The sequence below is a fragment of the Perca fluviatilis genome, chromosome 6, assembly GCF_010015445.1.
Source record: "Perca fluviatilis chromosome 6, GENO_Pfluv_1.0, whole genome shotgun sequence".
Classification (NCBI taxonomy): Eukaryota; Metazoa; Chordata; class Actinopteri; order Perciformes; family Percidae; genus Perca; species Perca fluviatilis.
Genome location: NC_053117.1, coordinates 38,294,572 through 38,307,663, shown reverse-complemented (window position 1 = coordinate 38,307,663; position 13,092 = coordinate 38,294,572). Strand labels below are relative to the sequence as shown.

The 13,092-nt window shown below is 41.3% G+C and overlaps 1 protein-coding gene across 1 annotated transcript in view; it reads right to left on the bottom strand.

The window, feature by feature from the left end:
* Positions 1-3,697: 3,697 nt before the first annotated feature.
* The window catches only part of gda (guanine deaminase), a 40,600-nt gene continuing 31,205 nt past the window's right edge, over positions 3,698-13,092 (bottom strand). Inside the window, exons 6-14 of the mRNA XM_039803432.1 lie at positions 12,414-12,441; positions 12,224-12,331; positions 11,464-11,571; positions 10,790-10,887; positions 9,924-9,991; positions 9,464-9,610; positions 8,467-8,585; positions 8,329-8,356; positions 3,698-7,392 (exon numbers count right to left, since the gene is read on the bottom strand). Coding sequence (XP_039659366.1) covers positions 7,286-7,392; positions 8,329-8,356; positions 8,467-8,585; positions 9,464-9,610; positions 9,924-9,991; positions 10,790-10,887; positions 11,464-11,571; positions 12,224-12,331; positions 12,414-12,441 — 811 coding nt within the window. The 3' untranslated portion in view covers positions 3,698-7,285. The remainder of the gene's footprint in view (positions 7,393-8,328; positions 8,357-8,466; positions 8,586-9,463; positions 9,611-9,923; positions 9,992-10,789; positions 10,888-11,463; positions 11,572-12,223; positions 12,332-12,413; positions 12,442-13,092) is intronic.

Here is a 13,092-nt window from a genome sequence, read left to right as displayed (position 1 = left end):
TCTCACTGAGCTTCATGAGGTAGTCACCTGAAATGGTTTTACCTTCACAGGTGTGCTTTGTCAGGGTTCATTAGTGGAAGTTTTTCCCTTATTAATAAAAAAGCAAAGGGTGGCTACTTTGAAGAATCTAAAATATAAGACATGTTTTCAGTTATTTCACACTTTTTTGTTAAGTATATAATTCCATATATGTTCATTCATAGTTTTGATGCCTTCAGTGAGAATCTACAATGTAAATAGTCATGAAAATAAAAAGGAAACGCATTGAATGAGAAGGTGTGTCCAAACTTTTGGCCTGTACTGTAAGTCTGTTGAAACTCTATACATCCTACCTCAATCAGTGCTCTGTTACAAGTCTACTTATGCCCTGTCTTTTGTTGTCTGTTGTCTGTCCTGTCTCTTGTCTGTCTTACAGGAACATGCCGACTTATTGGGAATTTAGCTTATTCACCGTATCCCCCAGAGTTAGACTAGTCCATACATACCCTTCTCATCTCCGTGCGTGCTGTAACGCTGTCTGACGGTTCCAGCAGCATCAGGCCATCACAGAACAGGCAGGTGACTGGTTCCAGTAATCCTACTGCTCCGAATAAGTGACAAAATAACGCCAACATGTTCCTGTTTACATGTTGTGATTTGTAGAGTCACAGCGTGTACAAAAAACAACGTAACATGAGACACAGCCATCTTCTAACCGTAAACAAACCGGGAACTATATTCTCAGGTGGAAGAATATAGTACTTGGGCGGAGTGATATGCTTTTCAGTTTTTATGCTCCACATATCTGGAACAAACTCCCAGAAAACTGCAGGTCCGCTTCAACTCTGTTCTTTTAAATCAAGGCTGAAGACCTATCTTTTTGATCTTGCCTTTCTTTAAATAACCCATTTTATCTGCTTTTAAACGTTTAACTGTTTTAATGTTTTACCTAACAGTACCTAATATTGCCTAACAGGGCTTAATAGTACCTAGAACAGGGCCTAACAGTGCATAGCAGTGCCTACCTAACAGTGCTTGAACTGCACTGTAAATTTTATTCTTGACTTTGAATGTTTTTAAATTGTTTTAAATTGTTTTCTGAATGGTCTTTCATGTTTTATGTAAAGCACTTTGAATTGCCCTGTTGCTGAAATGTGCTATATAAATAAAGCTGCCTTGCCTTGCCTTGCCTTGCAGCAAGCCTGTCTGAGAATATAGTTCCCGGTTTGTTTACGGTTAAATGCTCTACTTTAAGTAGTAATTGCCCTTTAAGTAAAGTCTATTACGTGTGTGGACGAAATGTAGCCTCTCTCGAATGTCGTTTTTATATATTGTCGTTTTCATATATTTTAAATATGTAACACCACTTGATCCACGGTGAAACGTTGTTTCGTTTCACTATAAAGTGTATATGGTTGAAATGACATGTTTGTAGAAATAAAGGAATATTGTTCAGTCATTCGTCTGCAGCTCATTCTGGAGAAAATATCTGGAGAAAATCGTATCGAACAGTGAGTTGAGTGTATTGTTACATCTCCACCCTGCATCCTGGGTTAGGATCCTTGATCAGTAGCTGCTCGTTAAATGTTTTGGCTGCAGGACAAGATGGCTGCTTGCCTGTGCTGGACTACCTGCACCCCAACACTCCGCTCCCCCATTGCGTGTCTTGTGTGCTCTTGTATTGGTTATGTGCTTATGTTGCTGAGGTGTTTTTTTCCTGTTCCCACACTGTACTCCTATCGGGGGCATAGTCTGGGAGTTGCCTTTTTCTCCTCGTCTCTCCTCCTGTCATGCTGTATTTTCTTTACCCCATTGTATGTTTGTATGTACCTTGTAAAGCGCTTTGTTGATTTTTATCTGTGAAATGCGCTCTATAAATAAACTTTGAATTGAAATAACTGCACACAAACAATAGACTTGTTGGTATATTCTTTATTTCAACCTTCCATGATGTGACATATCAAAGAGTACAAATAGCACCTTTAACATTTAACATTTGGTGTCACAGAGTGATATGTTTGTGATAAAAACTGGCTACATTTCAGTAAAAACAACTAAATGTGTCTTAAATACATTCTCAAAAGAAACACATATTCAGAAATCAGTCCATTTCATTTCCCTTCATGTCCCGACATTCATAAGACAGTTTGTAAAGGTAGCATAAATACATAGCCTAAGATAATTTAATTTGGATGGTGTTTAAAATCAACAATCTCAGGAGAAATTCAACGCATTCTCATGAACGGGTTCGCATGATATCGTACGAAAACTTACGCACGACAATCTGTATAATAGCCTACAAAAATTAAGCGAGCGCCAGCCGGTCACGTGACAGTTAAGATGAGCGATTAGCGGTCTTTACAGTTAAATGAAGCCGACAAAAGATGACTGTGAGGCCGTTTCTAGTTGAGTTTAGCCAACAAAAAGTGAGCGTCACGCGTTGACAGTTAAGTTTAGACACCAAAACAACAAGTTAAGATTAGAAAAAAGATCGCAGTTTGGATCAAAACGCTACCGGGACACAACGTGTTTTTCCTGGGTGAAAGTCTTGTGGTTTCCCCCGGGACGCAAACTGCGCTCCTCAGCTTGAAAGCGCTGCGTTTTATAGGTACAGTGCTTTACTTTTCGCTGCTATATGTACGAATGATTCATGAGAACAGCCTGAAAAATGTAGTAAAAGTTTAAAACGATGAGTAATTCTAAGGTTAGTATAACAAAACTACACAAAAAAAAACAACTGATTTTGATAATAAGGCACCTGGTTAAGTGTAACTTCACTTTCTACTGAATGAACTCAGGATGTAGATTTTGAGGTAAAGTCTTAGCACTACGGTGGCCCTGAAGGACAAAACAGACACAAAACGGCACATCACAAAAACACAATAGCAGAAGAGAAAACAAAACAACATTTCACATTTTTTTTGTCATCTGAAATGTCAGTGTTTTTGTAAAATGTCATGTTTTGTAAAATGATGTGTTATTATGAAATGCTGTTGTGTTTTGTAACGACAGGGCCACCGTATTTCCCAGCTTAAAGCGTGATTAATGCTTCTGTGTAAAATCTGCGCCGTGGCTGCGCACGTAGGTACGTGGAGACACGGACGCTACGCCGTAGCCTGACGTGCACCTCCTCGAAAAACGTTAACTACACGTGGTAGCGTTGCATTTCCCGACTCATTTCCTGGTTCTCCTTCTCCATAAACAACATGAAATCAAGGAGAGGGTTAACTTCTCCTGCTACAGTCAGAAAGAACAGGGGACACACTTTGTTTCTCTCACTATGACTCTAGAGGTGCAACTCGCTTCGAAGGTAATCACACGGTCACTCTCTCCCTCGCTCTACCACACACTCCCCACACACACATACACATGTCGGCTCAACGCACACACCAGTGCACAAGTATAAACTTCAGGCCACTTACATAGGCTACGGCGAAAGCTCCGCGTGGAGCCTCCGCACAACCATAAATCAAGTGTGAAAATAAACAGCAAACAGTCCTACTGTATAACTGGAATGGCAACTCCTTAACTTTATCTTTTGTATCACGAGTTCTGCAATCTGATGTAGATTAGAAACTGAAATAGTCATCCTGAAACGAAGAGAGAATACTATAAAAATACTTTTGTGCCTCGGTCGTTTTTAAACATTTGAGTGGAGTGTACAGTGTAAAAACTGACTGAGCTACGATTATAACTCAAGTCAACCCCCTGTCTTCTGATTACGAGGCATTTCCTAGCTACACAACCTTGAAAATAGATCACCGAGCCACTAAAGATAATTAGGTCAGACACTGCAGCAGCTGCGCTGAGCAGCTTTATCTCACCGGCGCAAAGTCCTATACGTTAATATGTCACCTAACTTTACAGACAACTGTCCAGTAAAATGTACGGAGGCAACACAACGGGATATCAACGTAAAATAGGGAGAGGAGTCCGGGGGCATCCTCCATTCACAGATAGATCGATAGAAGATAGTTTATTCATGCAAATGGGGAAATTCGAGTATCCAGCAGCTCACATTTCCATACACAACACAACAATTAATTATATATAATACGACCAGTGTACTTATGTAGAATTTACACGTATCTGTACTTTACTTCGTTATTTATTTCTTGAAACTTTTACTTTTACTTCACTACATTTCCTAAATAAAATGTATACTTTTTACTCCGGGACATTTCCCCTCAGCATCTTTGTTACTCCTTACTTCCAAGAAATGTTTTGGTACGTCAAAGTGAAAGATTCTTCCTTTGTTGAAGTCCGACTTTGGATTTGATGTGTGAAGGTGTGGACACCCTGAATGTTATGCTTTACTATAAAGAAGCCACACTAAAGTTCCTAATCAAAGCTTTACTTCTAGTAATTAAGTACATTTAATATCAGAAAATTACTTTTGATACTTAGGTACAGTAAATATCAGACTTTTACTCAAGTAGTATTCTGAAAGGTGACTTTAACTTCTACCAAAGTCATTTTCTGGTAAGATACTTGTACTTTTACTCAAGTAGTGCTTGATTGTAGCGCGTGAGTGGTTATTGGGCTGCAGATATGTGCACTATTTTTCAAGCCATTTGATAATAAAATGCTTACAAATCTGTACCTCATTTGGGGAAAACATAATAGCAGTGGTTAAGTCTAATGTATTGCAGTGGGTATACTGTGCTGTATATACATATTGGCCAGAATCTGCCTGGGGGGGGGGCATATCATAGTGGGGGGTCTGGGTCCTGTATTGGGATACGCTTTAATGCCCCAATTTACGGTGGAAATAGCTTTATTTAGCTTATATGAAGAAGAAAAACACAGATGACAATTCAAAATATATCAAAAATATAATGGAAAGTTCGTCGTTGCATGTCATTGGGCATTTTTAAGTGGGTATACGGAAGTCCTGGAGCTTTCTTAGTGGGTATACTGTGTATACCTGCGTATCACGTAGACTACACCACTGCATAATAGTTGCCAAGAAAAAACAATCATCCTGTAGAGGCGACATCCTGTTTTATATCTAACTGTTCTCTTACGGTCTTAATCGTTCTGAAACCAGAACACAACTAATCATTTTCACTCCTGCCACCTAAAATGAGGCAAAACTGTCTGATGTTTCTATGTTTAAGTTACATAACGTAGGTAGGGGTAGGAATTTGGCGTAAGCAGCATTACTGATGTTGAAACGAAGGCGATATTTCCCCAGTAACAGAACTTTTGCTCCGTTGATTTGCCGTTCCAGTCAGAGAGACTGAGGGGAAATGACACAAAGTTATTTTAAAACCCTAAAAGATTCGGGGCTTTTAGGACAACATTCAGGGCTGGAGCCCCAGAAGATACCCCCTTTGCTCTGCTCCTGGCCATCACCATTAGCTAGCTTAAAAAAAGTCTACAACAATGTGCACATGAACATAAACAGTGACTTTTTAATCAGCGAAGGGTTAGGGTTCATGAATATGTTTTAGTACGCAGACATGATGACAACAATTAGCAATGCTAATACGTCCCTTATTTCTTGTTATAAATTCCCCTGAAAGACTTAAAGAACAGACTGAATTTGAGCTCAGCTGACCACAGTCTTGTGTGTCCCTGACTGAACCTCAATAAAAGACTGTTATGGTGATAATTAATGTCTTACTTATTTGTCTTAGCCTACATCCACACTAGGTTTTCATTTTTAAGCGGCATTTTGAGACAAAAACGATCTCTGTCCACACAAGAGTTTCAGCTCCAGTAGCAGAACTTATCTTTGTCCATATTAACACGTCTGACAACACGTATCACATGACCATTCACCCCCACTGGGCATGTGCGTGCCGGTGTAAACAGGAAGCAGATTGTCTGACGTTACTCTGCGGTTGAAGATCATGGATGTAGAAGTTAAAAATACAGAAAATACTTTTGGAGAAAGAACAACAACGGTGAAAAGTAAGAGCAGGGATGTATTATCTCGGAGCGATGACGAGGTGGAGCTGTTACTGAAAGGTCTGTAAGCTAGAGGTTAGATTCTCTGCCCGAAACCCGAGCCAGGCCAAGGCCGAGGCCAACATTTCCCGCCACTATCCTCTGGCCGGGCCGGGCTCTTGATCAAGCATTTGTGATTTTTTTAAACATTACTTTATTACCCTAATTGGGTGAGGAGAAAGCTATTCCCCAATCATGCAAGCGTCTCCTCCAATCGCACGCGTCACACCGGGGCTGCTGGGCTGTATGGTGTAGCTTAAGTGGCATCAAGCAACATGGAGCTTGAAGATGTAAAGAAAAGATGTAAGAAAAACAGGAGAATTAGCCTACCTTTGAGCAAGTTTGGAGGAAAGTCGGAGGTATGGAACCATTTTAAACAAGTCGTGGGCAGTGACAACATATCTGTCGAGTATATGTCGAGTGCATTAATTGCGGCACGCTGCTCGCCTATGACAGCAAAAAAAAAAAAAACGGCAGAAAAGATGATAGTCAGCCTCCAATGTCCTCCTTTGTTACTTCTCCAAGCATACCCCTCCTAAACAGATTTCTGCAGTTCAAACAACTCTGAAATTTAGTTGAGAACGTCAGATATAACGGCCCACGTATTAAAAAGAAATGTCGGATTTAAATCGGGCTCTGGCTCATAATTACAGTTAATGTGCCGGGCCAGGCTCGGATACAACGTGCACGGGCTCGGGTAGGGTCGGGCTTGATTCTTTGGGGCCCGAACTAAGCTCTAATGTAAGCTACCTAACCAATAAGACTGACTGACGTGTGTTGTCGTTTCCAAAGCTCTCTGTTTGTGTCCGTCCAGACTACAAAGCAAACCTGGAGTAGTTTAGAACCAAAAAGGGGGCAGCAGAGCTTCCAAAAGTCTCCGTTTTAGGGGCTCGGAAACACCGCAGTAGCGTGGACGCGAGACGTACACGTAGCAAAAGATATTCGTTTATAAACCAAAACGTAGTAACGTAGATGAAGCCTTCTTCTACTTTTACATCATAATACCTCACGCTACGTTAACCAAACACATCCACATGAACCTGACTCACTAACACACCTCACATCCAAATTTATGCCTTAGTTTATATTCTTTATTCTAATAAATAATTTATATTGTTTGGCTTTTTGTGTCCAGTTGTACAGTAGGGCGTTTCCAGCTGATTCTTCTTTTGCTGCACGTTTTGCATGATGTATTTTGGGAGTTAAAAACCTCTTCGAGCCGACTTTCCCGGAGCAGAGGGTCCACAGGGAGTGACTTAGTTAAAAGAAGGGATGAAAAGATGTTGAGCTGGGATGTGGAGGGAGGAAGAGAGACATGGACAGGAAAGGTGAAGGTATAAGTGGAGTCAGGTCAGGACCCAGTGCCGTTAACAGACATGGAAGCGATGTTTAAACTGGGGGAGAATGGTACCACCTTCCTCCCGGCCACAAACACCTCCGCGATGTTACGATCGTCACCTGTCGAACAGGAAGGGACATAAAGTGAATGGTGAGTGGCACATTAAATCCAGTTCAGACCAAAGATTCACGACGAGACAAGGGGAAACCGACCTGCAGCTTTCTGAAACCTGCCAGTTTACACCAATCCGGTGTATCATCTCCATAGAAACGTCTCTCTGTACTTCCATCTTAACTTCCGACTTTCAGGCTTTTTTGTAGCTGAATAAATATTTGTCTGGTAGTGACATTCCCTGTTTATTTATTTAGTTATTTTTCTGTGGCTGTAGTTTTGTGTAGTTATGTTTGTCCTAGTTGGACAATTAAAGGTGCCGTAGGTAGGATTGGGAAGATCCAGGACTTAGCCCAAAAAATTTGAACATCGACAACTTCTCAGTCCCTCCCCCCTTTCCGCTAAAGCCCAAAATGGTCTCCTAAGCCCCTCCCCCCACAAGGGAGAATGAATGCGTGTGCATGAGCAGTGAATGACACGCAGTTAGACACCTCCCCCTGGCCCTGATTGGTGCATCTGAACAGTTAGACACCCCCCCTGGCCCTGATTGGTGCATCTGAACAGTTAGACACCCCCCCTGGCCCTGATTGGTGCATCTGAACAGTTAGACACCCCCCCCTGGCCCTGATTGGTGCATCTGAACAGGGAGCTGTGGATTTTTGCAAATCTCACTACAGGCTGTAGGTGGTTACCAGCTTCATGTAGTTCTACTGGAACATAGGGTCAGTTTCAGCAAATATGACAGAACGTTAGTTGTATCAGGCTTACCATAGTGTAACCCTTTAAAGGTGCAGTATACTGCACCTTTAAAGGGTTACACTATTGTCATCAGCTGAGACGGGCTGGTTCAGACCGCGGTTTCATCTTGTCGCGAATCTCTGGTCAACTGGAAATGGGCTTTAGAGTCTGAAAATTTTGACTATTAAACTGAAATTGACACTCACCCAAATTCAAGAACTTTTCCAAAATAACCTGAAATTGAAGTGAAGTGATAAATTAGCGTGAAACTGAAATCAAATGTTTTGCTTTTATTAATTAGTGTAGAAATGTGTGCACATTCGTTCACAAGCCCTCCTACGAACCTTTGGTCCCTCACACTGGATCATGTCGATGGGTCCGTCAGCAGCAGCTACGTTCACCCTCAGGGCGTCAAAGTCTTTGCCCACTTCGAAGTTCCCCGTATGGTCATCCAGGGACAAAGCTGCAGACAAAACGCATCGTAGAAGAAGCTGTATTCTTGCCTCGTCATCGAAATAATCTTGTTCCCACGGCTACTTGCGTATCGAATCAGGCATTTCTGCTGCAGAGACTCAATGCTACATTTGTTTCTGAGTTTTGTGTCGAGTTATAACCACAGACTGTAAAAATAATGAACGAAGCTTCAGGGTCTAAAAAGTGAAGCCGATGCTGAAGCTCCTTAAAGCTGCGTTCTCTCTAACTTCCAGCAGGGGGCGACTCCACTGGCTCCAAGAAGAAGTCTGTTTCTAGAGAAGTCTATGAGAAAATGAGCCTACTTCTCTCTTGATTTATTACCTCAGTAAACATTTTCATAATGAGTTTATGGTCTCAATCGCTAGTTTCAAGTCTTCTTCAACACAGCATGATGTTCATTTAGTAAATGATGGTCCCATTTATTTTAAAATAGACGATAAAGCAGGGGATGCTTTAGGACCTGTCAATCAGGACAGAGGCTTAGCGATGCTAACCGTGCTAACTCTGTGGACATTAAAATAGACCTCAACTTGTTTTTGGGTGTTGTCTGTGTTTTCATCTTAAACTTTGACCCTCTCACTGTAAGGTTTTCACTTAATCAAAATTATCTGGAACACTTTGGTCGCCTAAAAATATCTTGTTCAGCGTTATGCCAATCAAATAGCTAGCTAGCTACAGCTAGCGTTGGTCTGTTCTGCTGTACATGCAGCTAAATGGCTCCAGCATCCAGAGGTCCGCGTTTAGCTTAGCGCGGCGCCATTGCAACCATGAACAACACTGGCTTGGCCGCATCATCCTCCCCAGCTCCACCCTGTGACGTCACTGCTGCTACGTCCATTATCTTTACAGTTTTTTTTTTTATCTTACCATGGCTTCCTCCCAGTGTGGCCAGTCTGAAAACCTCCTCAAACGTGAGCGTTTGGTGGTCTGGGTCCTGGATCGTCAGGACTTTGGATGTGTCCAGAGCTCGTCTCACAGCGTCCAGCATGGAGGCCGAGTAGCCGCCCGCCACGTCTGACACCACAAAAAAAAGACACCGGATGGGTCACATGAATACAAGGACGCATACACACACAAGTGCAAACATTCACAAACATGTATTGTGGATAGTCCAAAAAACATCATTTAAAATGTTCCTATTTCTGTGGGCACAAGATAATTAAAGTCATGGCCATTAAAATTATTTATTCATATTTATGAAAGCTGGAATCAGAGATTGTTTTTACTCAAACCGATTAATCGATTATCAAAATAGTTGCCGATTGATTCAACCGTTGACAACTAATCCATTAATCGAAAATCTCTGCAGCTCTGCTCTGCCTCTCACCTGTTCCCAGCCCCAACTTCACTTTGTGTTTCAGGACGTTGCGGACGTCCAACACGCCGCTGCACAACCTGAGAAGATAAAGAGAGAGACAATGATAACGTTTCATCTGCATTCAGGCATTTACAACGCTGTGTTATACTTTATTGCTTAAAGTGCTCATAGTATGCTCATTTTCAGGTTCATAATTGTATTTAGAGGTTATATCAGAATAGGTTTACATGGTTTAATTTTCAAAAAACACCATATATTTGTTGTACTGCACATTGCTACAGCTCTTTACCTGTGTGTTGAGCTTTTTAGCTACAGAGACATCTCAACTTCTGTTCCATCTTTGTTGGGAGCCAAGCAAAAGCTAGCCAGTCAGAAGAAGTAATGGAAACAGACAGATAAATAGGTTCTAACCACTTGTGTGACTCTACTCAGGTAGACCTACTGTTCACTGTTGGAGTGCTGCACACTAGCTAGAGTCAGAAGCAGAGTATGAGGGCGTGCCCTGACAAGTACCTAGGTAAGGACTACTAGCCAGTCAGAAGCAGAGTATGAGGGCGTGCCACAGCAGTACCTAGGTAAGGACTACTAAGCCAGTCAGAAGCAGAGTAAAGGTCTGTCTCTGAAGTAAAGGCTGGACTACAGTAGAGCTGTTTGGAGCAGTTGGTGAACAGTGTTTTCTGTTGGAGATGGTAAGTCCCTTTGGGGGGGGACTTTGGGCTTTTTCACTTTGTAAACCTATAACGTGCACAAAAAAGATATATAACACTATAAAGGAAAGGGAAAAAGCCAAAAAGCATAATATGAGCACTTTAACTGCTATTGTATTGTAAAGCGTTTTGGTCACATATATTATTGAGGAAGTATCAGAGACTTACGAGATGTTGGAATTGGGACAGTGAGACAAAGCGGCTCCTGTCTCTCTGAACAGAGTCAACTCTGCATCACTGAGGTAGCAGCCATGGGCCATCACCGTCTGCGGATCATCAGCAGCATATTCAGCATTTTTATGTTTTTATTCGAAGCAGAGATGTGATCATAGCTTTAAAACAGTGACGTGAGTGACTGTGTCCCAGCGGTGGAATGTAACTAAGTACATTTACTCCAGTACTGTACTTGTTGAGGTTCTTTACTTGAGTCTTTTCTTTTCATGCCACTTTCTACTTCTACTCTGCTACATTTCACAGAGAAATATTGTACGTTTTACTCCACTAAAATAATCTGACAGCTTTAGTTACTAGTTTCCTCAAAAATGAAGATTTTTTGCACACAGAACACATGCAGTTTATAAAATCTGATGTTTTATTATAAAGTAAACTAGCCAACAATATAACGGCCTACAAGTCCAGCTGAGATGATGAGACCATTAAACACACAACTGGTTGGATCCTTTACTCTTTCTACAATGGGAGGATTTTTCTGCATTGAATACTTTTACTTTAAGTACATTTTCCTGCACGCAGGACTTGTAACAGGGTATTTTTTACAGTGTGGCATTAGTACTTTTACTTGTCTGACCTGAATACTTCCTCCACCCCTGCTGTGTCCTCACCTTGTCAGTGAGCAGGTTGTACTTGTGATAGACGTCTGTGTAAGACTCTGACTCCGGGAACAGCTCCTTCACGAGCTTAACTTCCTCTGCGTTTTCACTGATGTGACTCTGGAAATAAACACACATATGCCATACATTAACAGTATAAATGTAATAAATACTGTATATACATAGATTCTCAGAGCAGAGCTCCATTCAGCCAGACCTGGATGTGTAAATGAGATGTTTAAACGATCGTGATTTGGCCTACTGATGTCTCATAGCAGACAGGAAATGCATTGAAGTTGACACAAACAACTTTTAAGATAAAAGCCTATGGGCTTTTCCTGGAAAAAAATCTAATATTATATATTTGTATTAGTTACAGAATTTATTTATATTAGTTTCCCCTGATTGCCAGACTTGGGAGAAAATGTTTAATAAGCCCAAAGTTTTGTTTATTAATGTTCTCCGTGTGATTTCAATACATTTCTGTGAGATTCAATTTCAAGTTTTTTCTTTTGTATTTACAGTCATATATTTTAGCATTCAGATAGAGCCGGAGGTGCGGTGCAATCACAGGATGACTAACGACAAATGTTATTCTGCAATAATTCATTTTTTATTTCTGCCTGTCAGCATTTCGCCTTTGAAAACAACACGTGTGTAACTGTGTGTTTATTTCTTTTTTCAGTAACCCCACAGGTCCAGCACTAAACAGTCTCCCTGCCAACAGTCCCCTGTGGACGTGGCCTGGTTTTGGTTGCCACGGTGAGCTCACCTGAATGTGCAGGTTGTTATTCTTAGCGATTGCTCCCAGCTGGCCCAGCAAGGCTCCTGTGCAGGATGGAGCGAAGCGAGGCGTCACCACCGGCCTCACCAGAGGGTACTACCCAAACAACAGCAGAGGATCTTAAAATCTGAAGAAAAAACTGTTGAGTTGTTGTGTTAATTTATTTGTAGACTCTTACCTTTTTGTTCAAGAGCTCTGCAATGAACCTGAGGGGAACAAAAACAATGATTGTGACTCAGTCGGCGCAGCCACATTTGCAAAATTGAAAATAATACATTTTGATAGTTTTATGGACAAAGGTTTACAAGGCAAATACAGCTTCAGGATAAGGTGCCCATTCTATTCTATTTAAAATGTATTTCCTATGGGAAGTATCAAATAGTTGCAACGAAAACTCCTACACACTTTCTAACATGCAAAAAATATATAAAGTTTAATGATAGGCAACGTTTAGGTACTAGACCATCTTCAGGCAAAATTTTCAGGCAAAAAAACACTTTGCCTGAAGATGTTCTAGTACCAAAACGTTGCCTATTATCTTTTGCAAGTTAGACAGTGTGCATGAGTTTTCTTTGCAACTTTTGACCTGCTTGTCCCCCTCCGATGCACCTGTCTCACGTTGGCCACGAGATCGTATCAATTAAGATAGTATCTTGAGGCCTCAAGATACTATCTCGTGGCCACGAGATAGTTATAATTAATTTTTTTGACAAAGTGGGACCAGGGGGGCTCTGTAGAAAAGTCAAGGTAAAAGAGTATTTTTCCTCACTTAGAGAGACATATCTAACTCCCTACAGATGAACTGTTACATTAACTCATTCGCATGAACGGGTTAACGTCATGCGTGTCACGCGACA